Source organism: Parasteatoda tepidariorum, chromosome X1 (assembly GCF_043381705.1).
Source record: "Parasteatoda tepidariorum isolate YZ-2023 chromosome X1, CAS_Ptep_4.0, whole genome shotgun sequence".
Taxonomy (NCBI): Eukaryota; Metazoa; Arthropoda; class Arachnida; order Araneae; family Theridiidae; genus Parasteatoda; species Parasteatoda tepidariorum.
In genome coordinates, this window is record NC_092214.1 from 73,780,859 (window position 1) to 73,802,637 (window position 21,779).

Sequence of the window (21,779 nt, forward strand, 5' to 3'; positions counted from 1 at the left end):
AATACTGCTATAAAGGTAATACATAATAAAAAATTATTAATTTAGAAAATATTGCATAGACTTACAGCTAATTAACTGTGCATATTCCTGCTAAGAAAGTGGTACAAATAGATGCTTGGTGTTTTGCATTTTTAAAAATGAAACAACTGATTCTTCTAAATATGAAGATGGTTTTATGTCGATTTCTTTGATAATGAAAAAAAAAAAAAACTAAATTAGATTCTATCAAACTAAAGAGGAAAAATGAAAGATGTAAAAAAAAGAAGTTATTTTTAATACATATTGAACAAGAAAAGTAAATCAATCAAGTTTAAGTTAGTATTGATTTTTTAGTTATAGTTACTCATCATTTAGTTACTCATCATTAATACAAAAGTGAAAATAAAAAAACCTAGCATTGGAAATCATAGTAAAATTTATGAATTTTTTAAACTAAAAGAATTACTTGTCTTCTTAACAGTTTTATACTTAACAGTTTATGATCAGTTTTATACTTATAACAGCTTTAACTTTATTTTATGATAGATTAAAAAACTGTTGAAGTGTTCTATACCAACTTTATGTATGCATTAAATTTAACAAACCTTATAATAATTATGCCTAGAATAACTGTTAATCCATTGTATTCTTCGCAAATAAAAATAGTATATATTTTACATACTAAATAATGGTAAGTGCAATTACTAAAAATGTCTTGTAGATAAAATGCTTGAGGTATTTTAAATTAATATCCGTTATGCAGAATTTATGTTTACATAACTTATCAGAAAAATATTAAGTAAATATAATTTAAGAAATGAGCCTAAAATTTTTTATTGAATTTTGTTTTTTTTCAAAAATTTAAAAAAAATATTAATAGATAATTACATAAAATTTAGAGTATTGATGATAGAAACATTAATATTTGAATTATTGAAGCGTCAATATATGGATGTTTTAATTTACAATTTTTAAATCTTGGGTACTTTTAAAAAATTGAACTAATTTTAGTGAGTAACTCATGAAAGATGGTTTAATAAAGTTTCATACCATATATTTTTTTTCCTTCATATTCTACGGATTTGAAGCATCTTGCCAAAAATTTAGAATTTTAAAATAAAAACTAATTGTTGTTAATTCATTATTAAACTACCGTAAACCGGGGCGAGTCTACCCATCCAGGGGCGACTCTACCCATTTTAGTTTTATTTATTTTTCACTATTTTAAATTGCAAATAAAAAAATTTTTACCGACGGAGGACTTAGTTCAGACTCTAAGGAAGATGGCGCGGTAGTAGTTTGATCCGTTTTTATTTATTTGGTGTCTTTTTAACCGACCTGTTCAAACGTCTTTTGAGAGATTTGTATTGAAAATCAGCAAACTTTTAGTTGGTGCTCCGTGAGTATATTATTATTATTACTATTTTCACTTTGGTTAAGTGATAAACTTATCTAAGACTAAGATTACATTAATTTTATATGAAAAAAAACAAAAAGAATGTAAGTTTTGCTGTTGTAAACAAAAAGCCAGAATTCGCGGGGCGAGTCTACCCATTCGTATTTAGTTTTAATAAAGCATAATAATATAATTTAGAACTTTGTTTATATTAAAATTAAGTCATTTTAAATGAATTTGAGTATATTATTTTAATTCTGCATTGATAAATTTATCATTAATAAGAAAATTTATAGGTTAAATATAAATGTAAATATAAAATATGTTTATTTTACCTATTTTTTCAATTTTTATATTACAAAATTAACTTTTTTTATTTAATGCAAGTTAAATAAATTATTATTTATTATTACAGATGGTTCGAAATTATATTCGCAAAACAAATGGATTTAAATGTTACAAAAAAATGCCACCTGAGATGGAAAAAGCTATCCAAAGGATAAAAGCCAAACAATAACAATATTAATTTTAATTTATTTTTATCAACAATAATCAGAAAAAAATGTTATTTTATAATGTTAATGATTATAAAAACAAAACTGTGATCAAAATGTGATAATCGATCAAATACTCAATTTGTGTTATTTTATGAATAAAAAAATGGAATATATAATAAAGTTATGAATTTTACTTCATAAATATCCTATATAGTAACTAAAATAACAATTTAATAGTAAAATTTGATTATTTACAATGTTAACATTCATTTTAGTAGAATGGGTAGACTCGTCCCATACGAGAGATTTGTCAGCAGTTCTATAAAAATATACAGTAACAGCGTAACTGTTAATATTTTCTAAAATCGATTTCACAGCTTTAAAGAGGGATAAATAGCAATTCCGAAACACTTATTAAAAACCTTTTTTCTTTAATATTTACAAAAGTTTGACCACTTGAAAGTTGACAAACTGAAAAAATGGGCAGACTCGCCCCGGTTTACGGTATGTTTATTTTTTTTTAAAACTAATATCTAAAGCTACTAAAATATATTAATATTAAAACAGAAAGGAAAAAAAATAATAATTATAAAAATTTAGCGAATAGAGAAGAAGATTATTATAGCAATTTTAAAAAAATTGTATTTTAACACAGAATTTTTTATCATAAAACTAAAAATATAAATTTATGAAATTTTGATCAAACTGTACCTATTTATATAGAAAAATAATTAATAATTTTTTTTTACCAAGTTAATAAAAAATGAAGATTGAGAGTAGTGCGAATTCGCTGCTATTTTATTTTGGTGCCAAGTTGAAACATATACTCAAATATTAGGGAAATCTTATGGTGTTAGGTTGAACCATGATCCTGAATAGGCAGGAAACATCGTGGTGTTAAATTAAACCATACGAAGCAATAAAACCTTATAATGATGTTAAACTGAACCATAATGTAATACGAATAAATATCTCAATTTATAATTAAAATTGAATGACATTTATGTAGAAATAAAATAATTAATGCGTGTTTCGATAAATGTTGAATAATAAAGAGAATTCATCAAAATATAAGTTTTATTTAGTTCGTTATTATATGATTTTTCTTATACTTAAACCGCTTATAATTACAAAGAAAAAACAACAATAAGTAAAAGACCAAGATTGTTACTAGTGAGAAGGTTTTTACAAAAGGCATTTGGAATACGCACATTTCATGCATTTAAAAAAAAACATTCACTTATATCTGAAATTTATATACACTGTACACTCATACACATTTGTAATACTTTCATTTAGATAAACTAAAAGTTCTTTTCATTATTATAAAGAGCATAATTTTTTCCAAATTTCAATGGCAAAACAATATTTACTTCATGAGAGTTATGCAGGATGCCGCAAAGCCCCCGTGCAAGCAATTTTTAATATAATTTTGTTAAAAATAAACAAATGAAAAAAATATAACAAGTAATAATAAAAGTAGACTTTTACGAATAAATAAATTTAATTGGTTTTAAAATAATTGCCTTTTGCAGGGGCGCAAACGCTTATTGAAATTTTCAGTAATAGACCGCATGCCTTCTATTTGTCTTTAATAAATAAAGATTCTATACTAAAGTCTATCTAATCGGTGGTCATGACCCCAGGCTGGGTCCCGAAACCTGTAGTGAGGGCCGATAAAATTTTTAGCAATTTTGATATTTCTGTAACTTATCATTTTTATTTTGCAATTACCAATTATTTTTACACAATGTATCTGCATTTACCTGAATAACTGAATTTATTTTTATTATTGAATTATAATTTTTAAGTTTGTTACTTTTATTTAAAATTTTCACGTTGTTCCATGTATTAAAATTAAATAAAGTTAGTGACCTAAAATTGCAATAGTATATTACATAACAAATGAAGAAACTGATAGATTACTCACGCTTGTGTGGGATTTGCGCAATGCGTATGGGGTCCCACAAGATTTTCTTAAATATTACGGTGTCCACAAAATTTTTGTAAACACTATAACGTCCCACACTAAAAGGTCTAAGAAATCCTGGTCTACATAGGTGTAGCGTGAGGAGGGTACACTTTTTATTTTTAAGAAACTGTTCTTTTATTTTAAGTTTTATGAAAATATACATATTTGTTTATACGTATGTATATTTATTCATAAATGTAAGCTTATTTATATTTCAGTGTATGTATATTTATGTAAATTTTTTTGTATATTTATATATAAATGTATGCATAAAACTTTTCTAAACAAACAGTTTTCCAAAAACAAAAAGTGTGTCCCCCATCACGCTACGCCTATGCTGGTCTATACATTTCTAGAGTTCGATGATTCATGCGTTTCCAGTATTTTCACAACACTGTTACAAATTTTATTCTTAAATTAAGGTTAAAAAACCGGCAGCATCCGATTAACCATAAAGTTTATGGTTTGGAATATATTTTTTTTACCTTTACGGTTTTGAAACCGTTTAGAACTGGCACGGTAAAAACACCATGAATACAAAACTATACGGTTTTATAACCATTTACAAGTAGCATAGTTACTAAATGATAAAAATAAATTTCAAATGGACATTGGAGCTCCGTGGGTGGTGCGCTATTTATGCAGTTTCGTATTCTAACAGCCCAAAGTCACCGATTGAAGAGTGCAGGACGCCGGAAACTCTTTATGCATTGAAGGAATAAATATTGTGGTGTCAACACTGTTCAGCCGATTATAAGATTGACGGATCAGCCCCCTCAGCTACAGTATGTATGCTAAAAGGAACAAAATGGCCTCATAAGGTTGGCCTAATTGGCGCATATAGAATTCTGGTTGATAAACCGTATTAGGTAAAAACAATCAATAAACGTTTTTTCTCACACCATTGTCACATTCAAAGCTAAATAAAGACAAACCCGAGTCAGCACAAAATTAAAATCACTATCCAATTTTTTGGTGATTTGCACAGCTTCATTCTTTGAAATCCTTCTTCATTTCTGTATTTTTCAAAAGGTTTTATAACATTTCCGATGTGGAAATTGCTTGGATAAGATTTAATTTATTGGAACGTTGTGCCAACTTATGTTTACGTGATTCAAAACGTCAAACCATATTAAAAACTTAAAATTACCTATATCTTTTAATAAGGAGCTTGCTGCTGATTATTTTTACGCTATTGTTGCTGTCGTTATGGTAAGCTAAATGACAAACAAACAAAAAATTACCAGGCCTTCGATAATTTTATTCAATTGATGTCTCAAGAGCTGCGATGGCTCAGGGAGTAGAGCATTCACCTTCCAACTAGGTGAACCGTGTTCGAATCCCGGTGATGGCTAGTCGATACGAATTCCGTATCCGCCTTGCTCCGACCACAGTGCTGACGTGAAATATCCTCAGTGGTAGACGGATCACGGGTTAGAGTCCCCTTGGCGTCAGGTTAACCGTGGGAGTTTCTCGTGGTTTTCCTCTCCATGTAACGCAAATGCGGGTTAGTTCCATCGAGAAGTCCTCCACGAAGGCAAATTTCTCCTAATACTTGATCCAGGAGTTCCCTTGTCTTCTTTATTGGGATCAAAATCACAAGGAGTTGAACATTAGTAGTCTTAAACCCAAAAAATTGGGTCGGCTGTTCAACGACGGATACAAAAAATTGATGTCTCAAGGGTTTTAAAGCATCAGTCCTACTAGCCTATTTTATGTCTCTCATACACTTCAAAGTAAAATCTTCAGGATTAATAAACGTCTTTAAAATATCCATGCTGAAAAAAAGCTGCATAAATGATGCACTAAAAATGTAACTGCTTTAACACAAGAATATATTAAGTCAGTAATTATTAGATTAACATTATTAATTACAAGAGTATATTAATTCAGAATAAGACTTAATTGTTAGAATTTCCTCTGTCATTCCCTTACATGTCCTATTGTTAAAAGGGATGAACCCTAATAAATGTTCAGAAATATCAATTAGTTCCCTTCTTTATTAGGAGAGTTGCTTGCGTTCACAAAAATTAGAAATATTTGCACTGTACATTACACTTGACATTTGCCACTGTATGTGAAAGATCAGGAGTGCATGTGAACAGTACTGACATCCTTTTAATTTTTTAATGATTTCTTTTTTAATGTCTTTTTACTTATGAGTTCGATAACTTCGTTTTGAATGTGTCTTCCTAAGGACTGAAAACGAATCTCTTTATTTTGAATTTTTCGAATATATTCTTTCACTATTGGGTCGAATTTTACTAAAAGCTCCACAATTTTTTGAAGAAAAAAAAATACTATTGTTGGGTTAATACAATTTTTTAATTGATCCATGCAATACTAAATTTTGTGTCCCATGAAGTTAGATAATGGTGAAAATTCTTTCTAAGATATTTTTCCAATTTTTGAGTTTATTGTTCAATTGCCGTTAGTTAATGATATGAATAGTTGCACCGTTGTTAAATCTAACTATCGATTCTTTCCAAGTATTAAGCACTCATATACTCTTAGTTCTTTGATTGAATAAAAGTTTGCTATTCCTGTTGGAAAGGTATTACTGTTCTTTTTTTAATTTTTTTTAAACATTGTAGTTAATTCAGAATCAAAGTTCTCTCACGTTAATGAACTGGCTAACATTAAAAGTTTCCGCTTGTTTTAATTCTTTGAAAGTTTTAAATGGGAGAGCATTCCATTTTCTCTGCCAGGTCCTTTATTGTTTGATTTGAATTTTTGCGCAAAAGGTTTAATCACTCTTTATCGAATTCAACTGGATGACCAGAACGAGGTGTATCGTTGGGGTCAAACTTTTTATTTTAAACTTGGCATGCCAATCAAAAGTGATTCTTTCACCTGTGGTATTCTCTCTGTACACAGCGCAAGTGTCATGAACAGATTTTGCTATCTGAGAAACTTGATTAAAAGCAAAAAGAAGGAAATATCGAAAAGGCTCATTTTTCTCAAGATGACGTTTCATTTTAATGATCTGAAAGATTAAAAAAAAAACCCATTGATTTTGGTAGAACAGAACATCCTGTTTCGAATGATCTAAAAAATTATGACAAAAACAGTTAGTGACATGTGGAATTGTGAACTATAAGTTTTCTTACTCGCACCAAACAATGTTGGTAATTATTTGAATTTTCGTTTGAATCATGCTTATTTTAATAAAAAATGAATTTTTATCATAGCAAATACGTTGATCTGTCCTTTAAAAAATATCTTAACATTACCGCTACGGACAATATTTAACGTTAGGAATAATGAAAAATTTCTAGGATACGGGGGCTTATATAAAGCAAAGATTTTTTATCACTAAAACTGAATACTGATAATGAAATGAAAAGTGTTTTGATGTTAGAATGACCTTGACCTCAAATTTTGTTTTAATCATTCTCCCCTACACAGTATTGCTTGCAAACATCCAGATCATCTGGATTGTTCAATTCACCTTATTATTACAAAAGGAGATGCATCACCTACTTTCGATGCAGCTGTACCCAGTTAAAATTCCAGTAACGTTTGTCTGACTTGTATACAAATCTCAGTTCACACAATACAAATCCACAAGCCAAACAAAGTGCAAGTATAAAATATTCACGATAAGTATTTGTTTTGCACTTATGCCAAATGTAAGTGTTATTTAAAAAAAAAGAAGAAAAAAAAGATAATGAGTTTGTCAAAATAGTTCATTTATCTTCTGAGTTGGTTTAAAAGTTGGTATTAAAACAACTGCCTCAATTCCACTATAACATAAAAGAATTAGAATATATTGAGTAAATTTAAGTTTGTATTTATTTCCATTATTTAGAAGACAATTCTTAAGGAAAAAAAGAACATTATCTGTGAAATTTAAGGGGCTCCTAGACTTCGACCTGTCAGGTATTATAATAAATCAGACACTCAGTCCCATAAGAAAAATTTAATAGTTCAAAAGGTTGACATCAAATATGCTAATTAATTAGTGCTAACTATTAATGAAGTTGAAGAAACAGACACACAAACGTACTTTCGGTGGATAAACACACCTTTTATTTGACGGATTTGAATTTTTGACTATCGATTTATGAGGATTACCTACAATCTGGAAAATATGGATGCAAAAGTTTAGTCCGGAGAGAGAGCGATCGAATGTTTGGGTCTTTTAATATACGTATTTTACATTTTACGTATTTTGCTATATCTCGGGAACTTTTTAAGAAAATCGAAAATTTCTTTCACGCAATTATAAAATTCATTGATACAAATTTAATTTCATGAAAAAATAAATTTTAATAATTATTTTTTAATATTTAATTTAATGGCTAAACATATTTGAATGCATTGATGTATACTATCTTTACCTCATTTTAAACAATGTAACTTAGAGTGACAAAATCTAAAATTCGAATGAAATCGTTTGAATATTTTCTGAGTAATCAACTTTCAAAGAGTCGTTTTTTTTTATTTTTTATTTCTCAAGAACTACTTGATTGATTGTCTTCATATTTCGGACTTAGTAATTTAAAAGGAAATTTTTTTTTTAAATGGTGCAAAAATTTTTAGACCCTATTATAGGAAATTTTTTGACCATTAAATTAAATTTAAAAAATAATAATAGCTATAAAAATTTTTTTTGTATGAAATTATCGTTGAATAGACGAGTTTTACAATTGTGAGGTCTACTCTACATTTGTTCGACGGTTACGAACAGCGAACTCCACGACAGCCCATGATTTCTAAATCGAACCATGAAAACTGAAATGCATTTGCACCTGCTAAAGACAGCTTTATCTTCAAACGTATAAGTTAAAGAATATTTTAATCTCTCTTTGCTGTAATTAAATTCAATAATGATTAATTAGAGTATAAAAATTTTTTGTTACTTAAATATCAATGTCTGATCCCTAATGTGTTGAAAGATATATAAATACATACTAAGTATAGTTCGTTCACCAGGAGTTGCCACTTGGCTCTACCTTAATCACGTGGTATCCTATTTTGCCATTTTTAGGAGAAGGATCTGAACAATCCTAAACAAGGTTACGATCGTATAAAAAGAATATTTATTTCGCAACCTTTATGTGTATTTTTTACCATTAAATATTTCACAAAGTTGATGATATTTCTCTCTTTTGAGTGAATAGTTTGTCCTTTTTGAGACATTTTACTTTAATATATTTAATTAGCTAGAGTAATGAAAGGTACAATAGCAGATGACGAAGCGAAGTTAGTGACTGAAAAAGAATTCGCGGTTAAGAGTTGCGCATTAAGGGTAGTCTCAATTTTAAGGGTGGAGACGTTTCTCCTTTTACTCCCTGAGCTGGAATGAACTCTTCGTCCTAGTGGAGCCAAGGGCCAACTCCTGATGAACGAACTATATATTACATTACATATTAAGTATTCTGTATAAATTAAATCCATTATGAAATGAAATCTGAATGGTTCTGATGATTGCACCCTGATTATTGGAAACCTCTCTTATGAGTATTTGCTATGAGCTTTGAATATTACTTAAATGTCTTCTTTGTTTATTTCAGATGAAAAAAATTGCTTCAATAATAATTTACATCTTAATTCTTGTGGAAAAGGGAAAGGGTGACGATGCTTCAAACAGCACATTGGAAGCTTATTACTTGGAAGAACAATGCCCTCCTTCTAATAGAATACTTCCTTGCACTTGTAATGGACCACAAACTTTTCTTTTATTTAATTGTGACAAAATAATTGAAATCCAAAGCATCATTAGTGCAACAAGATCTATACCACAATTTATTCCTTTTGGTAAATTCAGCCTAACGAATTCTAGAATTCAGAGTTTAGAGTTTCTTCTCTTTGGGCAGTTTGAATACATTTATATGAGAAAAAACACTCTTAAAAAAATAGGCAAAGAGTTTTTTGACAGTTCTAGAGATTCTCTAAAACGAATTGAAATTATTCACAATGATCTCGAAAAATTCCCTTTTAAAGAATTGTCAGCTTTTTCAAAATTGGAATTTATCAATTTGAAATACAACTCCTTTAAAAGCATTCCTGATGAAGCTTTTGGTAAAACGTTCAATAATAAAATCAGAAAAATTGATCTCTCATTTAATAAGATAAATCACATTGGAACAAATGCTTTCAAATTTCTCACTAATCTGGAATCATTAGATTTGCAATATAATAAATTAACTGTTTTAAACAATTTGGCTTTTTCCGCAATAGAAGGGAATTCGAAATTCCAGCTAAATTTGAACAACAACAAAATTATGTACATTGCCGAAGGAGCGTTTCAAAACCAAGTCTTCAAGAGTTTAAATCTGACTGATAATAAATTAACAACTCTGCAAGAAAAAGCCTTTCGGGAAGTACTGAAAAGAATGGCTGAAAGAAGAACAGGAACTATTTCAGTTGGAAGTTAGTATATATATATTTTGGAATTTATTACTTAAAAGTCTTTTTTAATTACGTTAACTAAAAATGTCAGCAATTTATTGTTTACTGACGATAATTTGTATGCAAATCAAGTCTGTGGAGCCAGATTTGGATTTGCTCTACTCCGGTAATTTAAACCAAGTCCTATAAGTATGGCGGCTCAGGGGATAGAGCGTTCGCCTTCCAATGAGGTGGATTGGGTTCGACACTCGGCGATGGCTGGTCGATACGAATTCCGATGCACCCGGCAAGAACCGAAAAGAATAATGACATAAAAATATCCTCAGTGGTAGATGGATAACGGGTTAGAGTCCCCTTGCCGTCAGTCTAACCGCGGGAGGTTTTAGTGGTCTTCCTCTCCATATAACGCAAATGCGGGTTAGTTACATCAAAAAGTCCTCCACAAGGCGAATTTCTCCCAATACTTAAAACAGGAGTTTCATTGTCTTCTGGATTGGGTTCAAAATTACAAGGCTACGGAGTTTAACATTAGTAGTCGTAAACCCAAAAATTCAGACGGATATAAAATAAAAATAAAAAGTCCTATACATATGGTGGCTCAGAGGATGGAGCACTCGCCTCCCAATGAGGTGGCCCGGGTTCGAATACAAGCGATGGATGGTCGTACGAATTCCGTATCCGGCTCTCCCCGAAAACAGTGTTGACGTAAAATATCGTCAGTGGTAGACGGATCATGGTTGGAGTCCCCTTGCAGTTAAGCTAACTGTCGGAGGTTTTCGTGGTTTTCCTCTTTATAACGCAAATGTGGGTTAATTTCCATCAAAAAGTCTTCCACGAAGGCAAATTTCTTCCACTACTTAAAGCAGGAGTTCCCTTGTCTTCTGGATTGGGTTTAAAATGACAAGGCTACGGTGTTGAGCATTGGTAGTCGTAAACTCAAAATTGAGTCTGTTGTTTAACGACGGTTATAAATAAGTTCTATAAGTAAAAGGAAGAAAAGAAGACTGAAAATTATTTAGATAAATATTTAAAACTTCCCGAACAAAAATATTATTCGAATAAATATTTCTGCAATTGTTTAAATTATCACACAATTAGTTAATTGCATCTAAACATTTATGAGTCTATGTTAGATTGAACTATTGAAAAAAGCACATTAAATTATTGAAACTATTGAAATATCGAGAAGATTATCGAGAAACGAATAATTCATAAAATCCAAAATGAATTTTATTTGGCTAAGTTGCAAAGTTAATTTAAATGATAATTATACAAATTAAGTTAATGTATTATTTGTGATGAATTCCGAGTTCTTATAAACATACACTCTTTTAATAGAATGATATTATTTATGCGAGATATTAAAATATCGAGCTCTTTTCTGATAATGATTTTGCACAATTTTAATATCTTTAAAAATACATATTTGTTAAAAGTTATTTCTTTAACTATAATGGTAATACATTAAATGCAATTTTAAAAAAATCGTTAAATCAATTGAACTTGAAATCAACATAAGTAATAATATTACTTCTTTCCCAGGATTGGGTAAAAATGTAAATGTATTACATGTCAGAATCAGAGTTTGGCTCTGAGAAATGTCCGGAATTGGAGTCCAACATTTCAAATATTGACTCTCCACAGTCTGATTTAAATTAACCAAATCTAATTATATATTACATATAATATATNTTCGATTATTCGCACATCCGAAAATGCTTTAAAAAATGTTGATAGAACATTCATTTAAACTAAAATGATGTGACACACTTTTATTTGACGCATATTTGCATGTAATGAGCATTGACAAATTGAATGTAGTTTTCTTAAGACAGTGTTCGAATTTCCTATCAGTGGACGTTTCAACTCACTTAATTTTACTACTAGGTATATATACCGAAGAGCCATTACATTATGACCACCTTGCTAATTACATGTAGGACCACCTTTAGCCCTCAGAACTGCTGGCACCCGCCGTGGCATTGATTCCACAAGGTGCTGATAGGTAGTCTGAGGTATCTGGTACCAAGCGCTCACCAATTGGTCCTGCAATTTCATCACATTGCGAGGGGGTAGCGTGGCAGCATGAATTTGGTTTTCTAAGTAGGACCACAAATGCTCTATTGGATTAAGGTTAGGTGAATTTGGGGGCCAAGNATTAAGGAGTGTGTAGGATACAGTCATATTTAAATTTGGTGTATGTTTATAAAGTACGTACTTTGTACAATACCTCCCCCCCTACCCATCGTACAAAACCGTACAAAATAGCAAATCCCCTCCCCCCCTTCGAGAAGTACGTACTTTTTGAACGGCCCCTAATGTACCCCATGAGAACATTGTTTCTAGGCGAGAAACCATGGAAACCTGGGCGAGCCGATTGTTATAGATGGAGGGTGGTCATAATGTAATGGTTCTTCGGTGTATTATATATATATATAACCGTCGCTGAGCAGCCGACCCAATTTTATGGGTTTAACGACTGCTAATGTTCAACTCCGTAGCCTTGTAATTTTGAGCCCAAGACTGAACACAAGACAAGAACAGAAGACAAGGGAACTCCTGGATCGAGTATTGGGAGAAATTTGTCTTCGTGGAGGACTTTTTGATGGAGCTAACCCTCATTTACGTTACATTTGAAGAGGAAGACCACGAGAACATCCCACGGTTAGCCTGACGGCAAGGGGACTCTAACCCATGATCCGCCTACCACTGATTTTATTTCTCGTCAGCACTATATGAACTGAAAAAATAGTAATTATTATTGATAAAAAATAAATTTAATTTGAAATAATAGCTGAAACTTTAAAAAAGGAAAGTATCGTCATAAAAAATTTTAAAGTCATAAATTATAATTTAAAATAAAGAAAAGTAATTTTAGCTTAATTAAGATTAACACTTAATGAAGATTGAAATTTCAACTAAAAAATAACAATTTAAAAGCAAGTATTAAATTTTTTTGTAATTAATGCATTGTAATCGAAAAAGTTTATTAATTTATAAATCATTTATTTAGAGTCTTAGGATTTGCAGTTTTGGTAGTTAATAAAATAAATAAATTTGAAATATTACTGGAGAATAAGTTTCTCAAAACCGTATATGAGAGTCGCAAGGAAATTCTATACAAAATATGAATTTTAATTATATTATAATTTAAATTATTCATTTGCATATTTAATTTATTTCTCGGTTTAATTTCTTAATATAGCTGAGTAAATCATATGCAATTATAAATTTGTGAATAACTAATGGGATTCAAAATAAAAATATTTATTTTTCTGAAATATTTTTCTTTAAGAATTAAGGAAAAAAAGAGTAATTAACATTCTTAAAAAATAATTAAAAATTTATAAAGCTATATAAAATATCGAAATTTTTAGCAAATTAATTGTTATCTTAATTTTTAACTATAATATCTAAATTTCTTAAAAAATATTACACAGTGTGTTCCACAATGACCGCCCTTAATATATGGGTGATTCTCACGAAATATGACAATTCACTGTCCCTTGCTCCAAGATCTAATACTATAATCCTAAAAGAACTTTTTTTTTTAAAAATTAATAAATTGCATTGCTGTTAGCATTTTAAAATGACTTTGCACTAGCATTGACTGTTTTGTATAGTTAAAAAATTTAATTGAATTTCAGAATGTCATTTTCCTGACATGTCCCAAACAATGTGTCCAATTATAACTAGCTTCAAAACTTCCCATAAATTTTTCAATATCTAATTTTTTTTATATCTCAACCGGTGTAAGCATTTCTAGAATATACGCAGAGGGCAAAACAAAAACTTCGTTTAAAATAATTTTTTCTGTCAATAATTTGTTCGTCCCAAGAAAATCTGCCATTTTCCTGGCTACTTTTATTTAGTGGTTTATAACCAAAATAGATAGAGCCAGCAATCAATATCTTATGCTAATAGATTGATTATATACCCTCCTATCTGAACATGTCTTGTTGCATGAATAAAGAACCAATTTTCTGGTTCAAAATCCATTTCAAAAATTTTTTAAAGATGAGTAGGTTTTTGTGTTGTCATTTTCTTTTTTTCTTGAAATCATTAATAATATAAACTACATAGATTTATCTGAGTTATTTTAAGAAATCCTGTTGTTTTCTGCAGAATGTAAACGTCTTAGGCCAAAATATTAAATTAAAGTAAAGTTATATGCTATAAAATGGCGAATTTGTCATTATCCTGGCTGTCATTTTCCTGGCTTATGAATGCCAGGACATTGAAGTGTTACCAGAAATTCTTTTTAACTGCTAATACTGTAAAGAGGGAAAGCAAATATTAACCTAATACCAAGTTTATGTATGATTGTAATATGCTTGGATGTAATCAAAGTTATTTATTTATTTAATGATTGATTATTATACACAATTTTATTCTGTACATATCAGCAACAAAAATTTTTTTGTTTCTTTCTACAGTGGATAAAAAGAATTAATTTAAGCAATTTATGGTCCATCTAACATAAAGGCTTAAGTTGAGTTACTTACTATTAACTTAAAATGACTGTTTTTTAAACTTCTAAGTTAATATGTCATTTTCCTGGCATTCAAGATTTGGTGGTGAATTTCTATTTTATTTTTTTTCTTGAGCAAATGTCAATAAACTACAACTACTCTAAGATGTTAATAAGTGTAACTAAAGAGGTATACACAAAAGAATTTAGATTATTTTGAAGACTTTAAAGTTGAAGAAATTTTTTGGTCCGAATTGTCATGTTTAAAAAGAATCACCCATATATCACCCATTATGCCCTTAAATAGGGCAGGTCGAGATACAAATAAACAATATGTTTAGAATTAATGCCAAAATTATATGCACGTTACGCGTATCGCACATTAGTATAAAAATATGAAAATCCTATCTAAATTTGACTTATCTCTGTTCAAGAAGGCTGGTATACAAAACAACAAAAACTGCTTGATTGCTAGATGAAATAGGGAGAAATTAATAGTTTAAGAGCAATTTTTTTCTTCTTTTTTTATAAGAAACCGGCAGAGTTGGATACTTTGACATTTTTGATTTTGTTGAAATTTTCAGGATAAATTATAACTTTAGATAAACTATTACACGGGTGTTTTTTTTTTTTTCATTTTTACGAAAAATATTTTCTTCTTAAGATTTTGGGAAATCAAATCTGAAAATTCTTCAAATTTTTTTTTCTAAAGAAAAAAACTTCTATTTACATGCGACAATACTCTTTCTGAAATGAATAAACCTTGGTATTGTGATAATTTGTGTTCTACTACTTCAACACTTACTATTAAGACAAATACTTTCAGTGGACTTTTGCCTTGAAGGTTAAAGGTCCTTAAAAATCTGAAATATAAGGTTGACCGTCAAAACATACTTATTCCAACAGTGAATTGCAAAGGCATATATTTCTATGAATACATGCTTATGAGTAGAACTGTGCGAAAAAAAAAAAAGATTATGCCCTGAATAGCTTTCGTTCTAATGATCGGATTTTCACCTACAAAGTGTCAGTCTTAATAGCTCCTGGGTCCAGCCTTAAATATGTTAATTATTTAGTGCTAACTATGTATTTTTTTACATATTAGGATTCTTAACCTTCAAAATATAGGGGCAGCCTCAATCTGGGAAATATGGTACCCATTGTCAAGAGAGGGATCCAAAGCGAGCCCCTTAATGCTAATTTCACTTTTTATGCTTTTAGTTATATTTTTAAAACTAATTAATAAATTCAAAAAAAAAANAAAAAAAAAAAAAAAAAAACTGCGCCCACTTATAAAACCCAGTTTATCCAAAGATAATTTCATGCAAAAATTATTTTCAATAATTATTTATTATTTTTTATTATTTAATTTGATTGTGGATGAAAAATTTTTAATTCTGAGGTACAAATGTTTTTGTATCATATTAATGTACATATTTTTTTATTCAAAAATCTAAAGTTCTTCTGTTCTTATTTAGTAGAAGCCGAGGAAAATTAAAAAAGTAATTATTTAAAAAGAAAAATAATTTGGCGACTTAGCAGAAATATTTAAATGTGGCTAACTTACGAGGAACTTGACTTGGTGCGCGTAGCGCAAAATTTCATTCCTTTTTTTTTTTGCTTATAACCGATTGCTAATCACTTTTTTTCTTTTTTTTTTAAATAATAAAGTGCGTTTCTTTGTTAGTCGTCTAAAAATTTTTTTGTAATTTAGTAAAGAGATTTGAATAAAACATTTTATTGAATAAAAAACATTTTATTCAACGAAGGTTGAGTTTTATAAAAGCATGTTTCTGATAGAATGTGATTATACATCAGCTATTCTTAATCTTATTTTTCAGTTTGTTCCTTCAATAATTGATACAATTTCAATAATTTACATACGTATGCATAGATTTGGAATAATATATTTATCAATTTCTTCAATACATATTTCACGTTTATTAATACGTAGTCCACATTTATAAGCATCTTAAAATTTCTCACCATTTTATATATCGTCCTAATCTTAAAATAAATTTTTTAATTTCCTGTCCACGTGTGTTTCACAGAATTATTTTACCAATTATTATTATTTAATTATATTTTAACATTTCTCAAAACCTTATTCTTTACGTTACCACGTATATTACTTTTTAATGAATACACTAATAAATTTTTTAAGTGCTTTAATTTAGGTTTTCCTTTAAAGTAAAATTCCCTTTCAAGTATAATGTGTTACATTTGGATCTTCCTTTATCATTATTTTAATCAGATTCCTAAGCGGAAAGAAGCAAACCTCTGTAAATTATTATTTCAACAGGTTTCATGCGATCCTTAAGACATTTAAAAAACCGTGGCACCTATACTGAAATAAAGAAGTTATCTTTAACTATAAAATTAAAATTTCAAAACTTAAAATTTTGTAACCAAATATTTGATGTTATATATCGAAGTTGATTATTTAATGCTGTTTTGAATATAAACGTAATAAAATACATTTATCTTCGTAGTTTTTCTGCCACTATTACAGTTTCGTAAGGACTTGGCGAATTCTGTTTAAAAGGAGACTATATGTATGTAATGATGGTAAGAATCGTAAAATAAGTTTGTAATGAAAGGAATAAAGCAAAGAAATTATAATAGCAATATTTGGGGATCGTAACAGTTGAACATGTGGAACTGTTGAACATTTTATGGTGAATTTACGAAAATCAGTTTCAGAATGTATAAAAACATCAGGATGCTATTTGCAAATTATCTTTATCCAAAGAAAGCCACGTAACTTACATATTTGGTAGAATGAAACGATCTTTTAAAAAATGAATCATAAAATATTCTTAAACATATACATTTCAATCTTTTTAAAATGTCTCTTTACATTCACTTATTTCTTCAATCACACACGCACGCGCGCGCACACACACATATATAAACACAGAAGAGCCACTACATTATGACCACCCTCCATCTATAACAATGGGCTCGCCCAGGTTTTCATGGGGCACATTACGACCCATAATCCTCATAGAACAATCCCTGACGTCTGTAAGATACTTGCAGACCAGGTTCACCCATTCATGGTAACAGTTTTTCCTGCGGGGGATGGTGTTTACCAACAGGATAATGCACCATTTCATGAGGATCGAATCGTCATGGATTGGTTCGAGGAACATTCCACCGACTTTCAAGTCATGTCTTGACCCCCAAATTCACCTGACCTTAATCCAATAAAGCATTTGTGGTCCTACTTGTAAAACCAAATTTCTGCTGTCACGCTACCCCCTCGCAATGTGAGGGAATTGCAGGACCAGGTGGTGAGATCTTGGTACCAGATATCTTAGACTACCTATCAGCACCTTGTGGAATCAATGCCTCGGCGGGTGCTAGCAGTTTTGAGGGCTAAAGGTGGCCCGCATGTTATTAGCAGGATGGTCATAATGTAATGGCTCTTCGGTATAGATAGATATATATCTTTATACATATAGTATATATAAAAGAGAAAATATCGTGAATTAAATAAAACCTTGTAAATGTGCATCATAATCTCTCCCAGGTATTTTACATTTTTTATGGCATCTTTTTCGTGATACGTCCTACAACTTTGTAAAATAATTAAAATAACTCAAATTTAGTTTTAGTATAAAATCTTCATATCTATAGAATTGAAAAACAACTTGAAAAATACAAATAATGCCTTATAAAAGGTTCCTGTGTTCAAATGCTAAAATCTTTGCAAATTATAAATAATTTATAAATTAATTCAAATTTTATTTTAAAAGGAGATAAAAATGAAAGCAATTATTGCTTTTTGGACAGAAATCAACTAAAAACAAATATGTTGCCTAGATACTTCAAGATTTTTTTAAAATTAACTTTTTAAAAAAAAAAAAAAAAATAACATTTCCTACCCGGGATAACATAAAAATGATGAATGACTTCAGTTTTTATTTCATTCTTTTTTATTCTATCAGCTTGGTTGCTTAGCAACGGAGTATTTCTCTCTTGTCGATTACGCAATTAGATTATGGTTGCATTAAATTTCTCTTCCTTCTATGGCGATATTTCTTAGCCTCTTTTTGGGAGGAAGCCACATATATATAACTTCCTAACACTCCGATTTTTGATCCATTTTTTTCGAAATTGTATCTGTTAGGTTTTTTTTTGAGAGTCAAGAATCCAATGTATATATATATATATATATATGCTTTTTTGTGTCTGATTTAGTAACTTATTTAATAGTTAGCACTAATTAATAAGCATTATTTTTGGAAGGAGGTTTTTTGCAACGAAAAAAACGTCGTTTTCGCAGTCTTGATTCTCCAGGTTCGAATCACAGCGGTGGCTGGTCGATATGAATTCTGCTCTGGTTTCACACCGACCACAGTGCTGACGTAAAATATCTTCAGTGGTAGACGGATCATGAGGTAGAATCCGCTTGCCGTGGTAGGTTTTCCTCGCCGTGCAACTCATATGCCAGTTAGTTCCATCAAAAAGTCTTCCACGAAGGCTAGTTTCTCATCATGCTTGACCCAGAAGTTCCCTTCTCTTCTGAGTTAGGGTCAAAATGACAAGGCTACGCAGTTGAACATTTTTAGCCGCAAACTCAGAATTGAGTTCGCTGTTCAACGATGGTTACATTGGGACAAACTAGTCTTCGTGGAGGACTTTTTGTTGAAACTAACCGATATTTGCGTTACTTACATAGGAAAACCACGAAGGCATGAGTGATTCTAGCCCAAGATCCATCTATACCGCTGAAGATATTTTATGTCAGCACTGTGGTCTGTGCGATCCGGGAGCAGAATTCGTATCAACCAGCTACAGCTGGGATTCGAATCTGGGTCACCTCATTATGAGACGAACTATCTATCCTCTTTGAACGTATGCTATAATTTAAAGAAGTTTTGAGTCTCTATTTGTTTTTTTTCCATATGCGCGCCCTTTACTAATCTGCTGGTCAAAATTTATTTTTACTGTTGATTACTTTTCCCAGTGGTTCGTATAACGAGCACACAATGTTTTATGGACACCCGTCAACCAGAACAAACTCTAGATAGTAGATCTACATAGAGTTTGTATAAGTGTAATAAGGGCAACTTTAATTATAACTACCTCCTTGTATATAATACGAGAACGCCGTACAATGGTCGGAATCGAAAAAAAAGCTAGAAAATGTCTAAGCGTTTTGATAAATTGCATCTTATGTAATTCTTAGGGGTTTGAAAGGTCACTGATTACGATGAAGTTAGATTTACAAAATTCAATGTGGTTAATCCAATATGTTGATGAAAAAGGATTTTATTGACGATAAATCCTTTTTACAAGCAATTATCAAGCAATTAGCAAGCAATCCCTTTGACAAGCAATTAGCACAATACTTTAATAAATAAGTATCTATTTATTTTCGAGATTCTGATATTATTAAGATGTTTATATATAAAAATTCAAATGCCGATAAAAAGAGTTTTTAATCGCCATCGAAAATGAGTTTTTACTGAACTAAATTTAAAACTAAGTAATTAATCTAAGTAACATGTCTAATATATTAGTGAATTGGAATTAAATAATTGTAGTGTTACAGTAATCCCCCACTAGAATTTTATTTGTGATAGAACTCGATAAATGGATATCACAAGTTGATTCATTGCAGTTTTGCGAGGGGCCGAGAGAGAGAGCTGTATTAAAATAACCGGACTTACAGCGCTGATGGTGAGAGCTATAATAAGATCATAGGACTTCGAGCGCTAGTCGGGAGAGCTGTATTAAGATCGCGGTTGTGTGCGTGGTTACACCCATGTTGCTATTTGCGGTCGAGTGTATACATGCTCCCCGTTGTGTGTGAACGAGACTGAGTAGCAACAGCGCGAAGAGGACAATGTCGCAGTCATAAATAGCAAGTCAACTGTTCACTATATTCCATCCATCAAAGTAGGCGTGTTCTCATCAAAGCGGGTGTTTCTGTTGAGGTAGGCATGTTCAAATCACGTCCAGGTCACCAATGTGGGGCTAGGCTACCGACAATGTTATCGTCATCTAGCTAAAGGTACCTCCGGATAGAATCGAGTTAACATGTCTTATATACTAGTGAATTGGAATTAAATAATTGCAGTGGTCACTACGCTACAGATTTTATTTACTTACATTTGAATCTCATTCTTACTTTGAAAATTTATTATTATTTAATCAATGTATAATGTAATACAAATTAAGAGAATTACTGTATAATACATTTACTTAAATCTTTAAAAAGTATTTTATGACAGCATTTAATATGTGCTTATACAGAGTGTTTTGTAACTGCCAAACCTTATATATATTTTTAGAATTCTTGTTAAAAAATGAAGTTATAATTATGTGATTTAAGGGTTATTAGTAGATAAGACTTTGATTTAAGAGAAGGAAAAATAAAAACATTATGGAAATCTGACAAATCACTATTAAGGAGTGTCAATGCATCAAAACCTGTTTGTATGCTGGAGGAAATAGGGGGCACAACCGAGTTTCAACCAGCAATTACATAGTGATTTGTCATATTTCGGTACGGATTTTTGCTTTTATTTCGCTAAAATATTAATTAGTAACCCCCAATGTGTATACTTTTTGCAAATTAATAATTAAAGGAGAAAGAAACGAAAAATAAATATTCAAAATTATTATCGAAATCAGTTATATTTGTGAAAACTACTTATTTGTTAGAGTTGTCAAATAAATTACCAAAGTTGAAAAGCGTAATTAATTACTTTATCCAAAAATACTTATCAGATACACTTTTTGAGTTTTATTGGCTCAATAAAATGGTTTTGATTCCACCACTTACAAACAAATACACTATTTCCGTCCTGAAGGCGGCTAAAAAAAGGCTAACCTACTATTGACGTCAAAGATGATTAACTAATTGCGGTAATAGGTACTACTGGTATTGTGGTAATAAGTATTATTAGGATTGTGGTAATAGATACCTAAAGTACTGCGATAATATGTTTATTACGATCCTCAAAACGGATGGGTAACCATTTTGGAAACTACCATATCAATATTTTTTCCTCATCAATTTAAAAGCACTAATTAAAAAAAATCGCTTATTCTACATAGAAGAAACTATTGAGGAAATTGTTACTCTACATT

General features: G+C 30.2%; 1 protein-coding gene across 2 annotated transcripts in view; it reads left to right on the forward strand.

The window, feature by feature from the left end:
- The window catches only part of LOC107448390 (oplophorus-luciferin 2-monooxygenase non-catalytic subunit-like), a 53,919-nt gene that overhangs the window by 29,468 nt on the left and 2,672 nt on the right, over window positions 1-21,779 (forward strand). For both annotated transcript variants that reach the window (XM_016063562.3, XM_016063561.3), the window contains exon 2: window positions 9,364-10,222. In XM_016063562.3, the coding sequence (XP_015919048.1) occupies window positions 9,364-10,222 (859 nt within the window). The remainder of the gene's footprint in view (window positions 1-9,363; window positions 10,223-21,779) is intronic.